This window comes from Colossoma macropomum, unplaced genomic scaffold (genome assembly GCF_904425465.1).
Source record: "Colossoma macropomum unplaced genomic scaffold, Colossoma_macropomum, whole genome shotgun sequence".
Taxonomy (NCBI): Eukaryota; Metazoa; Chordata; class Actinopteri; order Characiformes; family Serrasalmidae; genus Colossoma; species Colossoma macropomum.
Window position 1 is genome coordinate 33601424 of NW_023494795.1, and position 26694 is coordinate 33628117.

At 38.1% G+C, this 26694-nt stretch overlaps 1 protein-coding gene across 1 annotated transcript; it reads left to right on the forward strand.

The window, feature by feature from the left end:
• The first annotated feature begins 1123 nt into the window (after positions 1 to 1123).
• Positions 1124 to 25896, forward strand: aida (axin interactor, dorsalization associated). Its single transcript, XM_036582253.1, has 10 exons — positions 1124 to 1508; positions 2129 to 2195; positions 2430 to 2483; positions 5590 to 5644; positions 6154 to 6217; positions 6347 to 6450; positions 14676 to 14798; positions 14909 to 15031; positions 16078 to 16195; positions 24407 to 25896. The coding sequence occupies exons 1-10, from the start codon at positions 1402 to 1404 to the stop codon at positions 24501 to 24503; spliced, it is 912 nt and encodes a 303-aa protein (XP_036438146.1). The 5' UTR covers positions 1124 to 1401; the 3' UTR covers positions 24504 to 25896.
• The last annotated feature ends 798 nt before the right edge of the window (positions 25897 to 26694 follow it).

Sequence of the window (26694 nt, forward strand, 5' to 3'; positions counted from 1 at the left end):
GGAGTTATTTGCATATTCACCTTACAAACTTAACTGCTGTCTAATGAGCTCACAAACTCACCTCATTTTAAAAGGTAAGGCCTGAAACAAATTAAACTAGTCTACTGACTAGTTTTGAAGTGTTGTTTATCCTGTTTCTCTAATGAAGCCTACAGCTCATACAGCTCATCTCTATCTTAGACAACCCAAGCAGATGGTTATCCTATGCACACTTTATCCAGTGTTTTTAGTTTTATTACTACCTTTTTTACTTCTAAAGTATCCTTTGTCATAAAAAAAAACCCTGCTCTTTAGCATGTTGGTATAAAAGTTTAAAAATTTTATCCTGGGTAGTGTTTTCTGTTTATGGAAAAGACCACCCTAAAAGGGCCCACGGCAACACGAAAAATACAATCTCAATACCAATCCACACAGCAGTAGCCCACCTTGACAAAAAGACATCAAAAAAAGATGGCACAGCACTCTCAACACCATATCAGTTGTCACATATTTGTCCCTCAATGTCTCATTAATCTTTTTCCTAGACAAAAAAGATTACACTTCAGGACAGTGGCTGGAGGGCATGCGTTTATCTAATTAGTTCAAAGAAAGGATGTATGGTTAGCATTGACATTAACACAGCACAAATAAAAAGTGTCACAATGCTACTTGTCCTTTACAGCTTTCTTTATAAGAAAGACAGCTTTTCTTGATGTCACACCAAGGTTACAAAAGCATTAAAAGGAAGTCCTTATTCAGCATTTTTTACATGTCAGGATCTTTCATAGACCTCTTCTACTTTGTTTAAAATGGGTGTTGTCTTAAAAGGCTGAAAAAAGTTGGTATATCTGCCAGCTGTTTTCATTTTTCCATTGTTAAGCACCAAGGAACCTACTCCATCACTCAATTTAATTTTCTATGCTGATTTTCCTAGGGAGCTAATACCTAGCCAGGTGTTTTCTGGATAAATAAATTATTTTAAAAGATTACTCTTAATAAGCAAAAATGGATTACCAATTTTGCTCGTCATTGAGAACTTTTATTTTGACATCGTAGGCCGTTTCAGACACAGAGATCAAAGTGACTTGTTTTGGAGAGCAGAAGGCTTTAAAATCTACGTTAGCCTATTAAACTTGAGTACTACAGTTCCTAGCATGGAAGGAGGGGAGATCTCCAGTCGAAGTAATACGAGAAAAAAAAGGTTTTGAGACTTTTAAATTGGATATTTCATGAGCAGGACTTCCGATAGTGTCATGAAGTACGTTTGGTTGCACTCGCAGAAGGGCTTGGTCCTGTGCAGCAGTATCACCGGTTCATCTGTAGATTGTGGACAGCCAGCTGATTCACAACAATGCTGACTGCAAAATAAAATCTCACCAGCAATGTTAACCTGAAACGTCTCTTAAAGTTTAACTTGAGAAGATGTCCGATGTCACCAAGACCGTCCAAAAATGGCACGCAAGTTTTAAAAAGGGCACGGACTTTGATTCGTGGGGGCAGTTGGTGGAAGCGATTGATGAGTACCAAATGTAAGTTGTCTTCAGAAGGCTCGAGTGAATAATCTGTTTGTCGTTACTCACAAAGTACATTTTCGCTTATTCATTGTGCCTTGCTGAAACAAACAAGTTCTTGTCAACTCCTGGAACTGTGCTGCTTACATTTTTGTATGATGTAAACGAAAATTGAAATAACTTGTTACAGTTAACGTTATTTACGTTGATAATGAAGTAAGTATTTGAACCAGTAGCACTTACGTGTTAACTTTTCTGGTTTAATTGGGATACTACAATTAGATTTATGGCTCTTTACAAACATTAAATTTAATCATGTTTGCCACATTAATGAGGGGGGCAAACAGCCCTATCCTGCATTAGATGTTACAGATTTACCGTCACACCCTCTTTTTCCTGTGGGTGGAGCTTTTGTACTCACAGCGGTCCTTTGGACCGTTAGATATTTTGTTTAGCCACCGTGTCATTACTGATTACTAATTGTAAACAAAATATTCTACCGTGATCATCTCTGCAAGAAAATGATGATGTCATTTTTAACGACATTAGTTGTTGTGTTAGTTTATTCTGGCATTTAGTCATGTTAGTAAATGCATTTTATTTTGTTTTATTTTACTATATTATTATTTATTTGACAGACTTGCAAGGCAGCTGCAGAAAGAGGTCCAATCATCAAATTCGCATGATTTCACAGAGGAACAAAAGGTTTGTATTTCAGTCATGTAGGCTTTAAGTGTGAAATGTGTTTTTTACAATACTTCTTTTTTTTTTTTAAATATGGCACTACTGGTGGTGTCTGTTTCAACTTAATCATGCATCAGAAAAACAAAATACTGTGATACACTGTATCAAGTATCATGAAAATGTCTTATTTTTGCCATAGTTGTGAGGAGAAAATATACATTCACTCAACTTTTTCTAAATATTTTCTTTTTCTAGAAAACCCTAGGAAAGGTTGCAACATGTCTTGAAATGCGAAGTGCGTCCCTACAGGTTTGTAGTAATGCTTGATAAATACTCTGTATTCAGTATATTGATTTACTGTGTCACATTTGCTTTCAGAATTTGCTGATGTTTAGTGAAATTCATTCTTCTGTCTTCCTGTTTTCTGCCACATCATGTTTGTGCAAGCAATGATGCACAGTAGAACAATTCATCAACACTCCTGTGTTAGCTAAACTTTTCTGTTAGTCCTTTGCTGTCATATAAGGGTTATGCTTTACTTTTCTCGCCATCAGACAAGCAGTTCTGAGAGTTTTCTTGATCGTCTCGATCTTGACTTCCACAGTTCCGCTTAACTGCCATTTCTTAATGACATTTTGGACAGTGGAAAGTTTGCAAGCTGGATGCGCTTTAATATCTTTTTATAGCATTCCTCTTTTTCATAGGCTTGATGAACTAGCTTCATTTTCAGATCCTCAGCTAGCTGCTTAGAGGAACCTATAGTTGTTCATTGTTAGCACAAGGTTTGAGGAATTAAAGAACTTAATACGCTCTGGAATTGTTGTTAGCTGACAATTCTTAATGACAATTCTTGACCTGCTTTATCAGTCCTCCTAACAAGTCAGTTAAGGCATAATGAGTAATTGAGTTTTGAGACATTTCAATCTTACAACAAAATTTGGTCCAAATTTTTGTACATGCCACAATTTTACTGTTTTATTTATTTTAAGTTAATTAAATAGAAAGCAACAGGGCCTTTGCAGAAAGGATTTTTTTAAATACTCTTCTGCAGAGGTTGTTTTTACTAACAGAATTGTTAACAAAATATGTAATTTTGCCTAGGGTGCCTGAAATTTTGCATACAACTCTATATGTGTAACAAAAACAATCAAGTATTAGCGTTCACATATGCGTATATATAAAACAAGAGCACATTTCCATAAAAACGTACAGTTAAATCACACTTATCAATAAGTGTAATGGACGAGTTTATATAATTGTTTTTTTTTTTTTAATTGTATTGCATCAGGTGTTTGTAATTTGTTGTTTGAATAATTTTCTTCTATAAGAGGCTTGCTTAATTGTTCTCTTTAAAATGTGATATATAATTACAGCTTCTTCTTTCTACTAAGTAAATTCAGCATTATTGTAAGATAAATAAGTATATTAATAAGTATCATTTCGTATGGCTTTTGACGGCTTTTCAGATAATTCCAGTGCAATTCACAAGAAGTTGGAATTTGAGGTCTGCACTCCTGTGGGTACCACCACAATATTTTGTGGCGTGGAACTAATTTTCAGTTTTGTGCATAGGAACAGGCGGGTAACCAGCCCACTGCACGGAGGAGCAGGATGAAGCTTGCATGTAGAGAAATGCCGCAATTAATCAATATCCTAAATAAAGTAGAACGGTCACTAAATCACATATATAAAAAATATATAATATGATATTAGTGAAACAGTTAAAATGAATGAAGTCATTCTTAAGAGTTGCGAAGAAATCGCTCACGTGAACAACATGCAAATTCTTGTAGCTTACAGAGAGGGCGGAGCCTTCAGTACGCGCCCAGCAAAATAACAAAAATGACCATTTTGTGGTTTAATTCTTGCTTTGTGTTTACTGGGAATAAATGGTGTATGGTGAAGTTACTTCACAGTAAGCCCGATGACCAGACTATGTCCAATATTGAATGTCAGTTCATCTTGATGGGACTGTGCGGCGGAGCAGGCCAAAACGTTTTCGTTATGGGCAGGAGCGGGGCAAATGATTCAGATTTTTGGCGGAAGAGAGATAAAATCTTGTTGGGAGCTTGCGGGAGTGGGACTGTTTTTTTCAGGTGCTGACCTCTAGTTGGAGTTAGAGCTGGGCGATATGGCCAAAAATGTTATCACGATAAACAAAATTCATATCGTTCGATATCGATATCGTGTTTTAAACTATCCTTTATGTTCAGAACATGACGAACACTCACCAAACAATGGAACATTTCACAAATCTGTCATGGGAGAGTGGGAGAAAGTGTCTGGTGAGCTGTTTTTGCCAGCTGGAAAAGCATGGCTATTTTTGTAATAGTCATAATTTAAGAAAGAAAACAGATTATTTTCAGCTGGTGATCGTAGTAGTTTAAGGCGTGAACCGCAAAATATCAACACCAGACAAACGTCTTTTAGGCACGTTTAAACTGAAAGCAGTGCTTTTGTGTCGTGTTTGATCTACAGTATCATCAATTCTCCGTGTTGTGTCAGTGACAGTGCGCTGCTTCAAGTTAGCCAGCTGCTAAAAACAGCTAGCCTGGAAAGATAGTGCTCTCCTGCTCTCCAATGCCTCAGCTTCCTCAGTTTACTTTCGTATAAATCAGAGCTGTAATTTACATGAACTCACTTCTTTCTTTCACTTTCGTTGCTTGGGAATGCACTAATACTAAATTATGACTGTCCGAGCGCTGCAACAGCGCTGTAGTTGTGAGGATTATGATTTAACACTGCTAAAGCTGGTTAGGATGTACGGAAAGAGGTGAGTTCACTGTAGGGCAGTATAGTTACACCACTGATCTCGTCACTCACACTCGGTCACAGGAGAACAGATCGCTGGTCGCTCCACTCAAACAGGGAATGTATAACTCGGCGTTTCAGCCGTTGCTAAAGACTCGTCTTACTCGTGGCCCCCTCCCTCTCTAATCATGTCGAAAAACTCGGAAGTGCGCCCTCTCCTGGCGACAGCAGAGTAGTGTCGCTTTCCTTGCAGTAGAAAACGCCACGAAGGCTTTCGCTGAACGTGGAAGTGTGAGAATGGTGTATCATATCGAACATTTATTGAACCTGTCTTATCGCTCTATCGAGGAAAAGTTATATCACGATAATTATCATTATCGTTTTATCGCCCAGCCCTAGTTGGAGTGTTCTATTCTAGACATTCTATTGAGAGACCTGAATATTTTGTGGTCTTTTCCTGCTAGGACTGTCTAGGGTGGTCCTTAATTTTACGAAGTATGATGGTCCTAGTGGGTTCTGACCCTCCTGAGTGTTTTGAGAGGCTGCCTCCAGATGATTTTTGTGCAGTTTTGATTGCATATTGTCAGAACATTACATCTCAACCACAGGGACTGATAAATGCATTAATCATCAGTGTCTTTCTTCTTTTTTTTTACTTTGGTAGTGTACACAGTCTCAAGAAGACTTTAAGTTAGAGGACCTGAAGAAACTGGAACCCTGTATGTATACTATGTTCAATGAGAGATGTTCCAACTATTGTATTCTATTATCTTTAGAACAAAGTTGTGTTTATTTTACTATGTCTTAGTGATATTTATTTATATATTTGTTTATACTTTGCGCTTGTAATTTATAAATGAATACATCTGGATACACAGTGCTCTAGTTATCTCAACTGTTTTTTTGTTCTTGTAATTATTGTTGTTCTCAAGCATTCCATGAATTTCTTATATATACTCCTGAAGACTTTGCCTGAATAGCAAGTGACTGTTTATTCTTGATGCATAATAATCACTGTTGCTATAAATAATAGATGCATGGTTCAAAGTGTTATGCCTCATTTTCCTAAGTATTGGTGAATCTGGGATATGATTAAATATATTAGTTGAATAACAGTTGATATTGTAAATGTTGGATATTTAGTAAATGTGACATCTGGGTATGGTGGAAAAAACTGTTTATGTACTTGTTATTGGTTTGTGTTTACACTTTGTTACTGTCTTAACAGTTATCAAGAATATTTTTACCTACAACAAAGATTTTCCTTTTGATGTCCAACCAGTGCCTTTAAGGTAAATGTACAACTTGGACAACTTACATGTTGTGTTTGAAGGACTGGATCGCTGAATTGTTTGCCTTTAGTTATTCTGAAGTTCTCTGGGGTTGTTGCTCATTGTGTGGTTGTAAATCTTCACCCTTAGGAAAATTCTTGCCCCGGGTGAGGAGGAGAATCTGGATGTTGAAGAGGAATTTGATGCAGCCACTGGAGCTGGATCAACACAGTCCTTCCCTAGAGGAGTCCCAGGTATGTGAGGCCCAGTAAGTCAAACCAAACTTAACAGCAATCTGTATATATTTGGATCTATTTCCTTGTATATTGATTGTGTCTTTTTTATGTATGAGGAGTAGGGCCTAACCAACAGTTAGCTAATATTAAGGTTTTTCCTGATTTAAAAGTTTTGGCAAAAATCTTGCCAGTTAAATAACGGAAAATGAATGTAGGGTTTGTTTTGTATGTAATGGTTTGTTTTATTATAAGTTTATGAAATGTTATAAATAAGGACTGACAATGATTATTTACCATTGACAAGTGACAATCATATCAGTCAAAAAAATAATAATAATAAATTACTGGACTGTTCGATTTATTAACAGTTCCTGGAATTTTTAGCTCTTAAAGATCAGCATTTGTGTCGGTCAGAAAATGTTGATCAGGCCCTAATTAAGAGCTCTTAGTGTGGCTAAATGTTTACTCCCTAATTTATGTTTCATTACATTAAAAAAATACTTTCCATCAGTCAGTAGTTAAAACAGCTACTGATTTGCACAAAGTAACTTTAAAAATGTACATTTGAGACTTAAAAGGATGGCTTTTGTTTCTATGTTAGAAAACTTTATGGCTTACTTGTTTTGTTGGTTGATGCTATGATCAACTACAGTGAAAGGCAAAAATGTTGGGATAATGACATAAAATGGATTATTTTTGTTATGAGTCATTTTCATCTCAAAACATGTCCATAAATATTTGTGTGTCAAAAGCATCATGCAGATAAAAAATATTCATATCAATCAGTAGATCAGTTGGAGCTCTATATGATACAACCCCATTTCCACTGTGCAAAAGGTAAATAAAAACAGAATGCAATGATGTGCAAATTAATGAAACCCTATATTTAAGTGAAAATCGTAAAAGACAACAAATCAAATGTTGAAAGTGAGAAATTTATATTATAAGCCCATTTTGAATTTAATGCCAACAACACATTCCAAAAAAGTTGGGACGGTGGGCAACAAAAGGCTGGTAAAGTTGTGTAATGCTAAAAAAACACCTGGTGGTTAATTAGCAACAGCTCAGTAACATGATTTGGTATAAAAAGAGCATCCCTAAGAGGGTAAGTCTTTCAGAAGTTAAGATGAGGAGGAGTTCACCTCTCTGTGAAAGACTACATGAGCAAATAGTGCAACAATTCAAGAAAAACATTTCTCAACATAAAATATCAAAGAATTTTTGCTTTTTATCATCTACGGTACATAATAACATTAAAAGACTAAGAAATCTCTGTATGCAAGAGACAAGGCCGAAAACCAGTATTTGGCGGCCATGATCTTTGGGCCCTCAGGCGGCACTGCATTAAAAACAGACATGATTCTCTAGTTGAAATCACTGCATGGGCTCAGGAAAGCTTCTGAAAAACACTGTCTGTGAAAACAGTTTGTCGCTGCATCCACAAATGCAAGTTAAAACTCTAAAACCCAAAGAAGAGACCATATATAAACAAGATCCAGAAACACTGTCACCTTCTCTGGGCCCGTGCTCATATAAAATGGACTGAGGCGAAGTGGAAAAGCTCTGTATTAAAAGAGTCCAGGTGCTAAACTGGTGCTAAACTGACCTGCCTGCAGTCCAGACCTGTCACCACTGAAAACATTTGACACATTATGAAATGAAAAATATGACAAAGGAGACCCCAAACTGCTGAGCAGGTGAAATCCTATATCAAACAAGAATGGAATAACATTTCACTTTCAAAACTACAGCAACTGGCCTCCTCAGTTCCCAAATGTTTACAGAGTGTAGTTGAAAGAAGAGGTGATGCATCATAGTGGTAAACATGCCCCCGTCCCAGCTTTTTTGGACCGTGTTGTTGGCATCAAATTCAAAATGGGCGTATTTTATTGTTTTTTTTTGAAAAATATTTCTCAGTTTCAACATTTGATATGTTGTCTTTGTAGTATTTTCCTTTAAAAACATGGTTTACATGATTTGCATATCACTGTATTCTATTTTTATTTACATTCTGCACAGCGTCCCAACTTTTTTGGTAATGGGGTTGTACAGCAAATGTATGTGGAGTTCCCAGTTTTAGTTGTTTGGTATTTTTTCTCATTAAATAAGTCAGGTAAACTGTAAGGATGGGAACCAAAACATCAAAATTTTGTCCGCGTGTAAATATATATATATATATATATATATATATATATATATATATATATATATATATATATATATTACACACACGTGGACAAAATTGTTGGTACCCTTCCGTTAAAGAAAGAATAACCCACAGTGGTCACTGAAATAACTTGAAACTGACAAAAGTAATAAAAAATATAAATTTACTGAAAATCAACTAATGAAAATCAGGCATTGCTTTTGAATTGTGGTTCAACAGAATTATTTTAAAAAACAAACTAATGAAACTGGCCTGGACAAAAATGATGGTACCCCTAGAAAAGATTGAAAATAATTTGACCACAGGGACATGTTAAACTAAGGTGTGTCCTGTAATTAGCATCACAGGTGTCTTCAAACTTGTAATCAGTCAGTCTACCTATTTAAAGGGTGAAAAGTGGTCACTGTGCTGTTTGGTATCATGGTGTGTACCACACTGAACATGGACCACAGAAAGCGAGAAAGGAGAGAGAAAGGAGAGAGTTGTCTCAGGAGATTAGAAACAAAATTATAGACAAACATGTTAAAGGTAAAGGCTATCAGACCATCTCCAAGCAGCTTGATGTTCCTGTTACTGCAGTTGCAAATATTATTCAGAAGTTACGGTCTACAGGACAGTTAATACGAATGGTAACCGAAGAGCCCAGAACAACTTCCAAAGAGATTAGAGGTTAACTCTCTCAAGGTCAAGGTACATCAGTGTCAGATCGCGCCATCTGTCGCTGTTTTAGCTAAAGTGGACTTAGTGGAAGACGACCAAGGAGGAAACCACTGTTGAAAGCAAATCATAAAAAAGCGAGACTGGAATTTGCCAAAATGCATATTGACAAGCCAAAAAGCTTCTGGGAGAATGTCCTTTGGACAGATGAGACAAAACTGGAGCTTTTTGGCAAGTCACATCAGCTCTATACTATATTGCCAAAAGTATTCACTCAGCCACCCAAATCATTGAATTCAGGTGTTCCAATCACTTCCATGGCCACAGGTGTATAAAACCAAACACCTAGGCATGCAGACTGCTTCTACAAACATTTGTGAAAGAATGGGTCGCTCTCAGGAGCTCAGTGAATTCCAGCGTGGTACCATAATAGGATGCCACCTGTGCAACAAGTCCAGTCGTGAAATTTCCTTGCTACTAAATATTCCACAGTCAACTGTCAGTGGTATTATAACAAAGTGGAAGCGATTGGGAACGACAGCAACTCAGCCACGAAGTGGTAGGCCACGTAAAATGACAGAGCGGGGTCAGCGGATGCTGAGGCACATAGTGTGCAGAGGTCGCCAACTTTCTGCAGAGTCGATTGCTACAGACCTCCAAACTTCATGTGGCCTTCAGATTAGCTCAAGAACAGCGTAGAGAGCTTCATGGAATGGGTTTCCATGGCCGAGCAGCTGCATCCAAGCCTTACATCACCAAGCGCAATGTAAAGCACGCTGCCACTGGACTCTAGAGCAGTGGAGACGTGTTCTCTGGAGTGACGAATCACGTTTCTCCGTCTGGCAATCCGATGGACGAGTCTGGGTTTGGTGGTTGCCAGGAGAAGGGTACTTGTCTGACTGCATTGTGCCACATGTAAAGTTTGGTGGACGGGGGATTATGGTGCGGGGTTGTTTTTCCGGAGTTGGGCTCGGCCCCTTAGTTCCAGTGAAAGGAACTCTCATGCTCCCAACTTTGTGGAAACAGTTTGGGGATGGCCCCTTCCTGTTCCAACATGACTGCGCACCAGTGCACAAAGCAAGGTCCATAAAGACATGATGAGCAAGTTTGGTGTGCAAGAACTTGACTGGCCTGCACAGAGTCCTGACCTCAACCCAATAGAACACCTTTGGGATGAATTAGAGCGGAGACTGCGAGCCAGGCCTTCTCGTCCAACATCAGTGTCTGACCTCACAAAGGCGCTTCTGGAAGAATGGTCACAAAGTCCCACAAACACACTCCTCAACCTTGTGGAAAGCCGTCCCAGAAGAGTTGAAGCTGTTATAACTGCAAAGGGTGGGCCGACATCATATTAAACCCCATGGATTAAGAATGGGATGTCACTCAATTTCATATGCGTGTGAAGGCAGACGAGCGAATACTTTTGGCAATATAGTGTATGTTCACAGACGCAAAAATGAAGCATACAAAGAAAAGAACATTGTACCTGTTGTGAAACATGGAGGAGGCTCGGTTATGTTTTGGGGCTGCTTTGCTGCATCTGGCACAGGGTGTTTTGAATCTGTGCAGGGTACAATGAAATCTCAAGACTATCAAGGTATTCTGAAGCAAAATGTGCTGCCCAGTATCAGAAAGCTTGGTCTCAGTTGCAGGTCATGGGTCCTTCAACAGGATAATGACCCAAAACACACAGCTAAAAACATCCAAGAATGGCTAAGAGCAAAGCATTGGACTATTCTGAAGTGGCGTTCTATGAGCCCTGATCTAAATCCTATTGAACATCTGTGGAAGGAGCTGAAACATGCAGTCTGGAGAAGGCACCCTTCAAACTTGAGACAGCTGGAGCAGTTTGCTCACGAGGAGTGGGCCAAAATACCTGTGGACAGGTGCAGAGGTCTCACTGAGAGTTTCAGAAATCACTTGATTGCAGTGATTGCCTCAAAAGGTTGTGCAACAAAATATTAAGTTAAGGGTACCATCATTTTTGTCCAGGCCAGTTTCATAGTGTTTTAAATAATTCTGTTATTGAACCACAATTCAAAAGCAATGTCTGATTTTCATTACTTGATTTTCAGTCTATTTTTATTTATTATTACTTTTGTCAGTTTCAAGTTATTTCAGTGACTGTGTGTGTGTGTGTGTGTGTGTGTGTGTATGTATATATATATATATATAAATACACTTTTTTGTGAAGTCCCAATCAATTATGTGTATTAGTTGAGTGACCTATTCATTAGTGAAAATGTGTGACGTCATATTTCTGAGTAAAAGGATCAGTTCTTAAAACAGCCATGCTAGTGTATGAGGCTACAAAGCCTTTGTGTATTCTGATGTAAGCCTTTGGGTACTCTGTAATGACAATTAATTTCTTTCAGCTGTGCATATATAAATTGCACCCATGTAAACAAAAAGGAGCTCTCACAAAAGCTAAAAGAAGACATTATTTCATTGCACCAAAAATGCTACAGGAAAACAGCTACAGGAAGATGTCCTAGAGACTTAAAGTACCAAGAGACACAGTTGGAGGTATCATACGTAAGTTTAAAACTCATGGTACACAGGAAACCTACCTGGACATGAAAGAAAGAGCAAAATTTCACCAAGAAGAATCAGACATTTGGACAGAACTGCTGGGAAAAACCCTGCCAAAGACTTGCAATATTTTACATTTTACGCTTATGGCATTTGGCAGGTGGTCTTATCCAGAGTGACTTACAGTTTAATCATTAAAATTAAAATTAAAACTGTATGGACCTATGGATCAGTGACATGTCTGGCATAAGAACAGCAAAGCATATTACAAAAAGAACACTATGGTCAAGCATGGAGGTTGGGCAGTCCTTTTGAGGGGGTGTTTTGCTGCTGCAGGAACTGGCAGTCCTGCCCGTTTGACTGGCATCATGGATTCTTTGAAATACCAGGCCATTTTGAAGAAGAATGTGTTGCCTTCAGTTGCTAAATTGAAGCTTGGTGATCATCTGACTTTTCAGACATTGATCCCAAACATGCATCCAAGTTGACCGAAGCTCAGTTCAGGGATCAGTCCTGGAATGTCCTTGAGTGGTCATCTCAGTCCCCATTAAAATCCCATTGAAAATCTTTGGTGGGATTTGAGGAAAGCTGTCGTGACACGGAAACCAAGGAACATTGATAAGCTAGAAGGTTTTGCCACAAAATACTGTGGGGGGTTGAATAATTTTGCACGTGGGCATTTGTGAATTTGAACTGTTCACAGTAAACTGAAACTTATGTTGTCAAAATGACTTGAACATGTAGTGATAAATCTACTTTGACTGCTTACTAAAGCCTTGGTTGATAGATTTTTATAATCAAATTTTATTCATATTACCAAACTGCCTTGCACTTTGAGGGGGTTGAATAATTTTGAGTGCAACGGAATATAGTAGTAATTATTTTACAGTGCTTATAGTGCTTACATTATAAAAAGAAGAGCAAAAAAGTATTATTTGCAGATTTATTTTTGGTTCACATCAGTTAAATCAATCACATTTAATTTTAATTATTAAATGAGGCATCATTGTATATACACAAAAAAAAGTTTTAGTCATTTAATTTTTTTCAGGTTGGGATCAAGTAGTTGTCATGTTTATAAGAATAATCCATATATATGTATTATGGACAACTACCAACTACTATGACCAAAAAATTTATCTGACTAAAACTTAATGTTTTCTTTTGAAATATTCAAACAGTGATGCCTCATTTAATGAAAAATTGAAAAACAGTGTAGGAAGAAAAAGAAACTACTGAAGTTGCAAGCAGGTGAATTAAGGCACCAAAGCAAAGTTTTATGGTCAAATGAGGTAAAGATTGATCTTTTATTAACTTCATCTAAGTTAAGCATGAAGGAGGCACTGTCATGGCTTGGACATGCATCGCTGCTTCTGGAACAAGCTCACTGGTTTTCATTGATGATGTAAATGGTAATGGTAGCAGCAGAACTGAATTCTGAAGTGTACATAACTACAGCAGCACCCAAAGCATACTGCACACTTAACCAATTCCTCAGTAAGAAAAAATAGAAATGTTTACTCTAGCCAAGTCAGTCTCCTGATTTTAAACCCTCTTGAGGATGCATTGTAAATATTGAACAGGTAACTGAAGTCAAAACACCCTGAAAACAATCACCAACACAAAGAAGCTGCTATAAAGGCTTGGCAGAGCAGTCTAAGGCTATGTTTACACAGCATGTAAAAATCTGATCTTTTTCCACTTATGCGACACAGACATGTCATCTGTGAGGCAGTGTAAACAGCAAAAAACACACTGAATCTAAAATTCCGATTTCATATGTGGTACAGAAATACGATACGTATCTGATCTGTGACAATGCGACTCTGTACAGACAGATCGGAATTCATGCGACTTTTATGTCAATCCAACTCGACATTCATCATCATTTCGCGCTGCTGAAACCTCATAAACATTTAGGCTCAACCGCTCCACGTTGGAAGAGGTTTTGAAAGAAATGGCCGAACATGGCCGTAGGAGAGCGAGGCTGCAGAAGCAAAGATCAGTTAAAAGTCTGGAAGCAAAGTGGCATGTGCCTTTTTTACAGCGAGCTCGAACACATACTTACGTTTACGGCATTTAGCAGATGCTCTTATCCAGAGCGATATACAACTTGATCATTTTTTTACACAGGTTGGCGAAGGTAGCGTTAGGAGTCTTGCCCAAAAACTCTTATTGGTATAGTGTAGGATGCATACCTAGGCAGGGATTGAACCCCAGTCTACAGCATAGAAGGCAGAGATGTTACCCACTTATACCAACAACATTCTACCAATTTGCATTCTACCAATATAGAAACATTCCACATTCTGGGTGATGAGCCCAGCTGTCAGCCATCGGAACTTCATGATCGCTCTTGTGATGCTGGCGAAAATTAAACTGAAAACTTTGGGAGCGACTGGCGTTCGTTCATAGTCATGATTGTTTACCTCTAGTTAAGCATGCCACATGAAGCAATGTGAAGCATTGTTCTTTTGCACATGCTGGTCAGTTTAGGAGTGTGATCTGTTCAGAGTAATGAACAGCCAAACAAAAAAATCTGATTTGGTGAGAATCAGGTTTGGGCCACTTTTACCTACTGTGTGAACATAGCCTAAATGAAGTCATCAAGAAGTCACAGACTTGATGCATTTATTGTAAGTAAAGGGTTTGTTCATGTTCATTTGTTCCAGTACCTACACTTATTCTGTGTATGGTCTCATGCTCATTTTTTGATCTGGAATACAAATTTTATGAGTATATTACAAAAATAACCCGTTTGACTTTATTCTACCAATATTTTTGCTTCTCACTGTATATTTTTCTCTGATGCTCAGGTGAACACTACACACTTATACATATGAAGGTGATGAACTGCGAATTGTAGAACTGTTTGTGTTTCTAACAGGTACTTTATTACCACGACTTCCCTCAGAGCCAGGAATGACTCTACTCACTTTAAAAATTGAAAAGATTGGTCTGAAAGATGCAGGGCAATGTATCGATCCTTACATGACAATTAGTGTAAAAGGTATGAGCATCTGTAATTTTTTTTTATTGTGAAAATATTTGTTTTCTTCATAAAAGTTCATCTATCAGTTCAAATGTAAGAATGTAATAATAGGTTTTTCTGTACTGCAGATTTGAACGGTGTTGATTTGAACCCTGTTCAAGACACTCCAGTGGCAACACAGAAAGAAGACACATACATTCATTTCTGTGTAGATGTGGAAATTCAAAAACATCTTGAAAAACTTCCAAAAGGTCAGAAAAGCTACCTTTGAAAATAGTTGATTTTTTTTTTCATTCAAATTCAAAGGCAGTTTCACATATATGGCCATTAACTCATAACACAGCAGTTCTGTATTGATCATAATCATACACTCACTGAGCACTTTACTAGGAACACCTGTACACCTACTTTGCTGCTTTGAGTATAACTGCTGATTAGAGATCTGTGCGGGACTTTTTTTTGAGCCCCGTTCCCGTCTGCTGCCACAAGATTTCATCCCGCTCCTGAAGAAAATGGGAGTCATTTGTCTTGCTCCTGCCTGCAACTGAAACTTTTTGGCCTGCTCCCACCTGCGCAGTTCAAGGCAAACTGACATCCATTTTTTTATATGGGCTGTTCACAAATACATTATTTGCTGCTTTAATTAAACCACAGCTAGCAACTGTGGCTGTCGGACTGAAGGCTCCATCTGTAAGCTACAAGAATTTGCACATTTGTTCACGTGAACAGTTGCAATCCTTTAGAATAACTTCATTAATTTTACTGTTTTACTGTTATCATTTGATGAATCTGAGGCGTACAGATGGTAGGGTCAGAATTTGGCACCAGCAGCATGAATCCATGGACCTAACCCACTTTGTGTAAACAGTCCAAGCTGGTGGAGGTGGTGTAATGGTGTGTGGAGTGTTTCCTTGGCACACTTTAGGCTTGTTAATATCAATTAATCACTGCTTGAATGACAGTCTATTTGAGTACTATTGCTGACCATGTTCATCCCTTCATGGCCACAATTTACCCATCTTCTAATGGCTGCTTCCATCATAATAATGCACCAGGTCAAAAAGCAAAAGCTGTCTCAGACTGGTTTCATGATGACAGTGACTCCACTGTTCTTCAGTGGCCTTCCCAGTCACTGGATCTGAATCCAGTGGAGGCTGTAGGGGAGAACAAAGGGAGGCCCTACCCAGTATTAGTGTAGTGTTCCTATTAAAGTGCTTGGTGAGTGTGTGTTTAAAAGTACCTTTGGAAATGTAACTGTCATTTTCCCCACTGTGCCACTGTGCTTTCTTTGCTGTAGGTGCAGCTATATTCTTTGAATTCAAACACTACAAGCCCAAGAAGAGGTTCACCAGCACTAAGTGTTTTGCCTTCATGGAGATGGATGAGATTAAACCCGGTCCCATTGTGATAGAGCTGTGAGTACCAAACAAGAAATACTGGCATATTTATGTTTTACATGTTTCATTTATATATTGACTACACCATTCTGTACTGCTCAGCTGATTATATTGTCTGCTGTACTCTGTTAATGCTCTGCATTTGGGTTTTTACAATCAAACTAGTCTTAAATGTTGAGGTAACTAAATTTATGCTAATTTCCAGAGCCTCTAACATTGATTTTAACATTTTTTTTAAATCACCTCTCTAACCCTAGAGAGATCTGACGTTGAAACAGTTATAAGTGTAAATACCATGACATGTGGCTAGACAACAGATGCACAGTACCATGTTAACAAGCTTACATGTAAACTGAGGCAAAAACTTGGCTTCCAGCATCAAAACAAAATGTGTTTCCTAAAGCACCCAAGAAAAAAGATTGTTTCAACAATGTTATTGTCTATTCTGGATTATGGTGATGTGATATACAGATATGCATTTGCAACTTGTTGTCTATTAAGTAGCGATGATGTGAAGATGATGAAGGAAAACTCCGCTGACACTGTGTTCTTCGCATAAGATGTTTATTACATAGTAAAACAGTATCATATCAAGCACTATAAAGTACCTGAGAGAGGATCCATGCCAATTCTAAGTGTCCTCTCCAGAACAGAATATTCCAGGTGCTTATATATGGTTCTTGTTGTTGAAACAGGAGACAGAGCATATGGTTCTTTTTAAAATGATCTCATCTATTTGGAACTAAGAGAAGAAGGGAGAAAGTGAGAGGCCTACTCCCTATGGGGCTTTGGACCAGGGGGCCCCTTAATTTAAACATTCCTAATCCCTGCAAAACGGAGCACACAGGGTACTTCAAACACTACAATATCAACTTATACTCAACGTTAAGAGTGTTGTTGCCTTCTTTTATAAAGTTACTCTTCTAAATACACCTCATATTCCCCCCTTTCGAGGCTTCCTCAAAGTCTCGAAGAACAAAAAAGTATCACATACATGTTTGTAGTTGTAACTAAATAACAGTTCTTCCTACACATGCTTCCTACAGCATAACCTTAGCAATGCAACAACTTTCTGGAGTGTGAGAGCGAAAAAACCTGTCAGGCAGCTATCATTCCTGAAATGTCCATCAAACAATCTAGACAGGAAAAATTATCTCACGGCCCCTCTGCCTTAGGCAACCACATAAAGTACTCCAGACCACTTTAAAGGAGGTATTTTGATAAATTGTATAGATATATGACTTAAGCAAATACATATGGAAACCTCAGAAAATAAAATCAAAACAATGTCCACATTCAGGCTGGTCGACCCATCGGACCTTCCAATGGACCTTTCCCTGCCTAACACCAATATCCCTAAGCACCCGAAAAAAGAAAAGAACATCTGAGGTCTCAATGTACTTACTCCATAGCAGAAAACATCAGTCTTCAATCAAGTTAAACCCCAAAGAAAGTGTCATAAATTTAAGTACTACACTCAATCCAACTAGTATGTCTTACTAAGATTATCACTACCTTATAAATGTCCTCTATCAATATCACACATTACAATATAATATAACACAATCCAATACTATGCAAATATATATATCAAGACATAAAAATGTATCACACTGCAGCTCCTCAGCAGCGTCGACTCTCAGTGTAGTGTCGATGATGTGTTGACTCCGGGCATTGTATCACAGTGTCCTTATTCAATGTCCTTCAGTCCAATCTTATTGTCCATGCACATCGGGGTCCCCGAAGATCCAACCACCCTTACAGTGGTCTTCCCCCAACATCGTTCTTGAAGAAAAGAAAAGAAAACCACCAACCAGTATCTTTTGCAAAAACAACAGATGCAAATTGAAACATCACATATGGATTAACACCTTATAAGTAAATGTGAAATTCACAGTATCATACTTTCACATTATTCCAAGTTATAAATCACCTTTTTCATTTCCCCCTGCTATCATTCCACTCTATAGTAAGAGACTACTAAATACCCAAAATAGTAACAGAAATAAATGTTAAGACTATAATAAGAATAGATATTCAAAATGGATATTTCTCCATCAGTTCGCCTTCTATCACCGCTTCCTCGTCATCGTCTGTGTCAGTCCTATGTAATAATGGCATCTGAACTTGATCTCCAGGCATCACAACTCCAACCCATCTCAATATCATAGTCTTCGCAAAGTTAACAACAACGTACAGAAACAACATCACACTCAATGATATAAGAACTGCTACCATAATCTGAACCAACACTGCTCCCAATGGTCCTAATTTCTCCTGTAACCAAGCATTCGCAGACCATCCAGCTCCTTCCGATGGTCCAAACGCCTCCCTTACATGCTTCAATGCATCTATGACACTAGTCATCTTATCAGAACTATCAGGAATCAAAGTATAACAGGCATCACCAGTTAAGTTCAAAGCCACACATAGGCCACCTTGTTTAGCCAAAAGATAATCAAGAGCCATGTCATGTTTCAGCAACGTCAGTCTATGACTCTTTTGAGTATTTGACAAGTACTCAAAACCTCTTATAGTCTCATTTGCAAAACACTGTAGGGTGTAGGTAATATTATCAATGTGATCTGCCAAAAATGTCACACCATACCATGGAAATAGCCTTTCTCTCCTGGACTTATCCTCCAATGATAGGACTCCAGATTATGAAATTGTGCTAGTTCCCTTTTCTTCCTACTTCCAGAAATAGCATCAGATTGAACCTCATCAGAACCTTTTCCCTTCTGGACAGTAAAAACCTCATATGGAAGCTTCAATGTTGCCATGTAACAGCATCCTATCCACCCATACGGTAGAAATATATATGCCTTATCACCACAAACCCCCAGATTTCCTTCCAACGGATCAGGGATCGCTGTTATCATATTTTCCTACTGATTGTCATGCATCCCTATGGCTCAGAGGTTTCCCTGGACTCCATCTCACAGAATCCTCTGGGAGATCACATGACTCCTGAGTACTGATCTATTACACCTGTGACCTCTCACCAGCTTCAGTATAAAACCTGGGCTTTTAGAACAGTTCAGTGCGAGGTATTGCTTCTTTCTGGAGCTACTGAGCTTTTATTTCCTGTGTTGTGCTTTCTAGTTTTGACTATTCATCTGTATTTTGACTCACCCGTTTTTGCCTGACCCCTTTTGGATTGTTTTTGCCTGTTGTTATGTTTCTTTACTTGCTGCCCTTTCTGGATTTGACCTGTGCCTGTTTCCTGACAACGATTTTGATTGATGATTCAAGCAGTAAAGCCTCCTCGGTCTCTCTATCCGCAAGCGTCTAAGTGGTTCTGTCATGTTACACTGATCAAGTAAATTCACATATGGTAACTCTCCCAACCAAGAACAATTATGTTCTTCTAATTTTTTTCTAAACAGATGCGCTGACAGAGCCATCACCTTATCCTCTGCTGATTGCTGCTGATACAACAGCCACTATAATGCATATGATTGATATTTAGCACTTAATGGTTCTGGTACCTCTCTAAAATTGAAGGCCATGTGCCTGGTGTTGGAACTTTCACCACAAATGGACAATTCTGCTTCCTAACCGATCTTACAGAATGAATTAACTGCTGGAACCATAAGTTCCTACCTGCCCATGGGTCTGCGATTTGTAACCCCTAGGAATCAAATCCATATGCCTTCCACTTAGTTTCTCTCTTCTGTAATACACGATAATGGTTAGTCATGTCCTCTGGTGTCCAGTCAAAGTCAAAAAAACCCTCTTCCACATCTAAAATAGTCTTCTGAGCTGTCACAGATGAATCTGCATCATGCTCTTCCACCTTCTGTTCTCTAGGTTCAAAAATCTCCTTACTACTATTCACACTAAGCTCTATTTTTAACATAGGTTTCTGGGTTATATTTACTCCTTCTTTAAAGTTAAAAAATGTCATACCAGGTGTCTGTGTTTACAAATTTACAAATTTCCTAGGCGACAGACATGTTGTCACTATTTTATTAGCAAAGGTTGCCCTTAGTCCAACCTCACTTGTAATATTTCCAGAAGTAACAAATGGAGAAGTTCGCACCTTCCCTGTAGTAGCATTCATCCCCTTCAAAATCGTAGCTAAAGTAATAGCCTGAATTGATGTATTAACATTCTTAGTTGTTTCCGGAGCTAAAGTAGTGAGCTTCATCGATGTAATATTCACCCTTGGAGTGGTTGCTGTGGTGAATCGTTCCTGAACTTTTTTAGCGACCATGAAAACTCCCAGAAGAACTCAAATCTTCTATCACAACTACTACCTTACAAGTTATATAACCCTCTCTCCACACATTCTCTTCTGGCTCCCTTGAGCCTTCAACATCTCCTCTCTTCTTTACCTTCAGCAACTTACCCCCTTGCAACATGAGCTGACCCCTTTGCCTCCTAAATCATCAGACCTCACTCCGTGTCAGCACTGGCCTGCTGCTTCCTCTCTCTTCTCTCTCTCTCTCTCTCTTCCCTCATCATTTCTTTTTCTCCCTCTTTCTGTTATTCTTCTTCTAATTTTTTTCTCCCTCTTTCTCCTCTCCAATTCTCACACACCCCATAGGTGGATAAACGTAGAAACAAATCAGAATTAAGTATCAAATGAACCCACTAGGTATTTTTTAACCACACAAAAGCAATCCAATATGATTTACACCCTTTATCTACCAAAACTTAGGTCATTTTTATCTATAACAACTGTTTTCCTCCTTTAAACACCAAATTATCATCAATAAAGAAATTTCTTATTCTTTTTGAGGCTCATAAATCTTAACTTTATCTTAAATCTTAAATCCAAAAATGTCCCCCAGGAAAGCTCATGATGTTAACGGTATCAAAGAAATGCCCTCTCGTAGAGGTTCATATACTTTTACACATTATCATTTATACATTCCTAAAGCCAGTCACACAGCTGGAGCACTGCCAAGACAAGCAACTCACACACAGAACCCAGGTCCACATACACACACAGTAAGGGGGGGCCAATCCCCCTCACACAGAAGCACACAGCGAGCTCAGAAAACACAGAAGACAAAGAACAACATTTATCCTATAGCATGCTTTTTCCTGCCGCTCCTTTTTTCTCTTTTTCTTCTAAATTTATGCTACCGTTATGAGGTGTGAATATTCAATAAAAAGCTACTTCACACACTGTTCATCAACTAGTGTTTGAATGGGAACTTTACAATTGAACTTTCCATTCCACACCTCCAGTTCCTTAGAACTGACCCGAAATTCACCTAGTGATTTTCCAGGATTTTAGGCCCATGTTTAGGCCCTTTTTTCCCATTAATCTAATTTCCCCTTAATCTAATTTCCCCAGGGCCCTGGGCTGTTACTTTTCACTTCTTTTTCCCCCTTTTTAACCTAATCTGACTACTTCTCTAAGCCAACTTTCACGCAGTGACTAATATACACGTCTTACCGTTAAGAAGATAAGGGCCCAACCTTCATTAGTCTCGCATGGTGTTATTTAGCTCACTTTATTGTTACTTATTAGGCTATTCTACACTTTTATATCAGCTTTCCTTTTCTCTATAATACTCCCCCTTTTTATTGCGGCGTGCACAACGCAATAAACCCCAATTTAGAACGGAGAAGCACTCCAAACATCAACACAGCATGGCTCACACACACAAGATTCTTTACGGTGCAACTAGACAGCAAACACCCAACAGCCTCAACGAAAAAAACCAGCGCTCACCTGAATAGCCGGCCTGGAGCGGGAGTAAGTGCGCTGAGGCTGTTGGCGACGCAGCCAGCCACAACACGTCTGAAGTTCGTGACGCCAAAAATGTTGTCGTCCGCAATCCTGATCATAACGCCAAAAATGTTGTCTATTAGGTAGCAATGATGTGAAGATGATGAAGGAAAACTGCGCTGACACTGTGTTCTTCGCATAAGATGTTTATTACATAGTAAAACAGTATCATATCAAGCACTATAAAGTACCTGAGAGAGGATCCATGCCAATTCTAAGTGTCCTCTCCAGAACAGAATATTCCAGGTGCTTATATATGGTTCTTGTTGTTGAAACAGGAGACAGAGCATATGGTTCTTTTTAAAATGATCTCATCTATTTGGAACTAAGAGAAGAAGGGAGAAAGTGAGAGGCCTACTCCCTATGGGGCTTTGGACCAGGGGGCCCCTTAATTTAAACATTCCTAACCCCTGCAAAACGGAGCACACAGGGTACTTCAAACACTACAATATCAACTTATACTCAACGTTAAGAGTGTTGTTGCCTTCTTTTATAAAGTTACTCTTCTAAATACACCTCGAACAACTCTCAAATCTTTAAACTCTGTATTTCACTCTGCTTTCCTTACTGGTGACCCCTACAGTACCCATCACTATATACTGTATGAAAAAGTTAGCTGGTCACTTCTGGCTGTGTGTTGGCTTCTTTTTATCTATAAAGCGCTTACTGACCATATGCCATTGTACATCACAAAAATGCTCAGTGTAAATAATGCATTTTATCAGACTTGTTTCAGTGATTGGATTACTCTTCAGGTGCCAAGAGCTTTTACTAAACTGGAAAAATCTGCTTTTAGCTACAGTAAGCTGGAATTCATTACAGGAAGCTCTACAACCTTACTCGCTGATCTTATGTGAACATTTCAAACTTTTAATCTGTAACCACATCCACTCCGCCTGCAATTGTTTTGTTTGATTTTAGTTAACTTTTAATTTGGTAGGTGTTGTTGTTGTACATTTAATATTCTTTTGAATTATTTTGTCATCTTTTAGTTTTTATTTACTGCTGAGTTAGTGTTTTACAGTTTCTATTTTATTTGTTTCATAAACTGTTTGTATTATTTTATCCCTATTTGATTTGTTATTTATCAAGCAGTTTTATTTTAACGGTTTATTCTGATTTGATTCTTTTTCTATTAAGTTTACTGTTATACATTTTTTTAGCATTTGTTATGTTTTTACAGTCAAAATTTTTCAATCCTTGATTTCTGCATTGGCTTAACTACATTGTAAATGAGGGTCACCGACAAATCGATCAAGTATATGTACAATATTGTGCAAAAGTCAGAGATCACCCTTCATTAATGTAATTTCCAGTAAAAACAGCAACTAAGGTCAGGTTATTAATTTTTCATATGTGTGAAAGTAAAAGGAAAATGAATTTAAAAAAAAAAGATTAGAGAAAAAAATTACATTCCCCATGCAAGACCTGGTAGACCACTAAAACAGTCACCCTCAGATATACAATACATAAAGCTTTTTATACTAATGCTGTTTGCTATCCGGTGTCAACCAGAGGAGGATGGGTTCCTCTTTTGAGTCTTGGTTCCTCTCAAGGTTTCTTCCTCTTGCTCTTAGGGAGTTTTTCCTTGCCACTGTCACCATTGGCTTGCTCATGGGGGCTTGGACCCAGATTTTTCTGTAAAGCTGCTTTGTGACAACACCTGTTGTAAAAAGCGCTATATAAATAAACTTTGACTTGACTTCATCTTTGAGAGATAGGAGAAATTCATTCCATACTTCAGATCTGAAATCCACAGGTGTTTCTGTTCATCTTGCCATTGTGAGAAGACAGCTCAGTGCTATGGGTCTGAAAGGATATGCAGCTGTCAAAACAGTGGTTATTGAGACAAGAAAATACACAAAAAGATAATTTGCAGAAGCTACTGGTGTTTTGAGAACACTAGACTGGCCACCCCAGAAGCATTACATGAGTTTGGTATTACTTAGATTGTGAGAATCATAAAATAAAACCAACTTCTAAGACTGAACTTTGGAGGTGTGAAAAAATATTCCTGTAGATTTCATGGAAATGCTGAAATAAAAGCAAAGCGTGAGCACAAAATTTATAAAATAAAATTATATATTATATTTAGTTGAGGTTCCATTAAATGTGTTTTCTGCTTTATTGTTTGATGCTGAAAAATGAATAACTTGTACTGGAAATAAAAATAAATGAAATGTGGTCTCTGACTTTTGCACAGTTCTGATCATATTGTAAAATGTCACTATGCATAAGCATTTTGTCTGTTCCTAAGAAGTTGTGAATGCCACAATATATGCAGAGTATTTCGTAACACATTTCTCAGGATGCTGGATAACCTTGTCCAAGAAGAATGTCCCTTACCTTGTCTTCTATATACCAGACTTGGCACTGGTTATGCTATTTGGCTAACTAAGTAATCCTGCTTTGTGGATCACTCTAGTATGCTGTGTCTTTTAATAGTTTTTGTTGATACAGATTGTGATCTGTGATCTCAGGTACAAGAAGCCAACTGACTTCAAGAGGAAGAAACTCAACCTCCTTACAAAGAAACCTCTCTACCTTCACCTTCATCAGACTTTGCACAAAGACTGAGCAGGCACATGGACAAACCTTCATCAGACTTTGACACGAAGGGACAACAGTTTTTTTTTCGCCCACTTGCCAGCCTTTTTGTTATCTGATTAAAGTTGGTGCATCTCTCTACCTTCACAGCAATACCAAACTCTGGATTCCAGACTTCTGGGTTTTCAGCTTTGGAATTTCAGACATAGGCTTATATCACAATACTTCACATCTAAGTGTCCATCCAATAAAAGAGAGAGAAAGGCCACTGGGAACAAGTATGTCATCTTTCCATGTTTTTTACTATCTCACCCCTAGTCCTTTAAAGCTACCACTAAAGAATCAAAGAGGACACTGACATTGGCCTTTTTAAATCTGACAAGATACGCACTGACCGCATATTTATCCAATGACAATGGACCACTGTCATCTGATTGAAGAGATAGGATTAATTCAGCCATGTGTTCTGAGGTTAAAACAGAACCACTTTCATGAAGTGTACATGTAATGCTTTTAATGACTTCAGACCCCATATTGCTCCAAGGCTTTACTCTTTAACTTCCTGATGGAAGGCTACACAGCAAAAAATGTGATCCATAGGTAAATATCTGCATACCAGCAATCTAATACAAGAAGTGTTTCACTGCCAAGTATTACTATTCTATGGATGAAACATTTTAATAAATGACACGTTATGTCCCACCAATTGACAGTAATATGAGATGTGCAATAAGTTAAAAAAGCCAGTAGACTATATAAAGGAATGGGCTTCAGTAGAACTAAAAGGTGTAGTTAAACTGAAGTCAGCGTTTTCCTCCATTTATAATGTCCAAGTAGGAGATTCTACGTTATAAGTTACAGACAAGTGACAAATTGATGGAAAAAGCAACATGAAGTGTTTTAGTAATGTGTCGCCAGAACAGCTTCAAGGTGCCACGGCATAGATTCTACAAGTCTCTGAAACTGTACTGAAGGGATGAAAGACCATTCTTCTAAAAGATATTCCCTCAAGTTCTTTATTGATCATGATTGTGAAGAGTGATCAAAATCTTTCGTAAGTGTTCAATCGAGCTGCAATCTGGTGACTGAAGGCCATAGCATGTGATTGTACATCATTTTCATTATCAAATAATTCATTGACCCCTGATGTCCTGTAAATGGAGGCATTGTTGCCCTGGAAGAGACCACTCTCAACAGGATAGAAATGTTTTAACATGGCATACAAGGAAATTAGTCATAACAAATTTTTGTTGATTTGCAGTGACCCTTTTAAGGGACAATTGACCTGTGCCAGCAAAATGCCCCCGATGCATAAAAGTGCCTCCTCTCTATAGGGGTCCAGCATTCAGGCCTGTTCCATTCTCTTGGTGTGTGCCACACATGCACTCTCCATCTTGTGGAAAATAAATTGATGGATGACTCACCTGGCCACATGACTTTTTCTGCATTTCCAAATATTTATTTGTTTTTGTAACAAGAGGTTTTATGCACTACTAGAATACCCTATCTGTGTAGCTTTGGACAAACTGTTCTTGCTTACACAGTCTGAACAAGTTATATGTTGCAATTCTTAGTCACCTGAGAAACAGCTGCTGTTCAGTTTTTCCTTACATAAATAACACTAATGCAAACGCATTATAATCACGTAATGTATGCTTTAGACCACAAATGTCAGCCCTGTTGCTGATGTCTTTCAGATGAAACTGTAGTCACTGTTCCTACTGAAACAATGGCCAGTTTTTGTGATTGATGCTCCTGCCATCCGTATCCCAGATTTTTTAAGTCACTTAAATATTTTCTTTTTGTAATGTTGATCCAAAATGCATAATTTCTAGCATTTTTACACATGCCCCAGAGTACAGTAGGATGCTTAGTGCTTAACTGAATCATGCGGTACATCTGCAGAAGCATTGTGTTTCTCAAGAGTCATTTAATCAGGCTTTTCCTTTGTCATTTATCTGTATATTTGTTGTGGGACCGTTTATTTTACACTTTCAATTAAAAGAATATTACACAGGGCTGCATGAAAATAAATGTCCACATGCTATTAGAGTTTACAAGTAATATTTTACTTCCTCCTATGTTCATAATTCAGGACTTTTCAATTGTCACAGAAATTCTTGACACTATACATACAATGTGCATGTACTGTTTTTCTGTGAGGACTTCATAAAATTTTAAATGCAGGTAATGACTGTCATGGAGTGGTTTCCCATTGCTT

What these genes read in the sequence shown, in the direction of transcription:
- aida (XM_036582253.1), top strand. Translation starts at nt 1,402, where the DNA reads ATGTCCGATGTCACCAAGACCGTCCAAAAATGGCACGCAAGTTTTAAA. An exon ending in CCTGAAGAAACTGGAACCCT is followed by an intron (nt 5,645 to 6,153) that starts GTATGTATACTA and finishes CTGTCTTAACAG; the next exon opens with TTATCAAGAATATTTTTACC. An exon ending in TCTTGAAAAACTTCCAAAAG is followed by an intron (nt 15,032 to 16,077) that starts GTCAGAAAAGCT and finishes TCTTTGCTGTAG; the next exon opens with GTGCAGCTATATTCTTTGAA.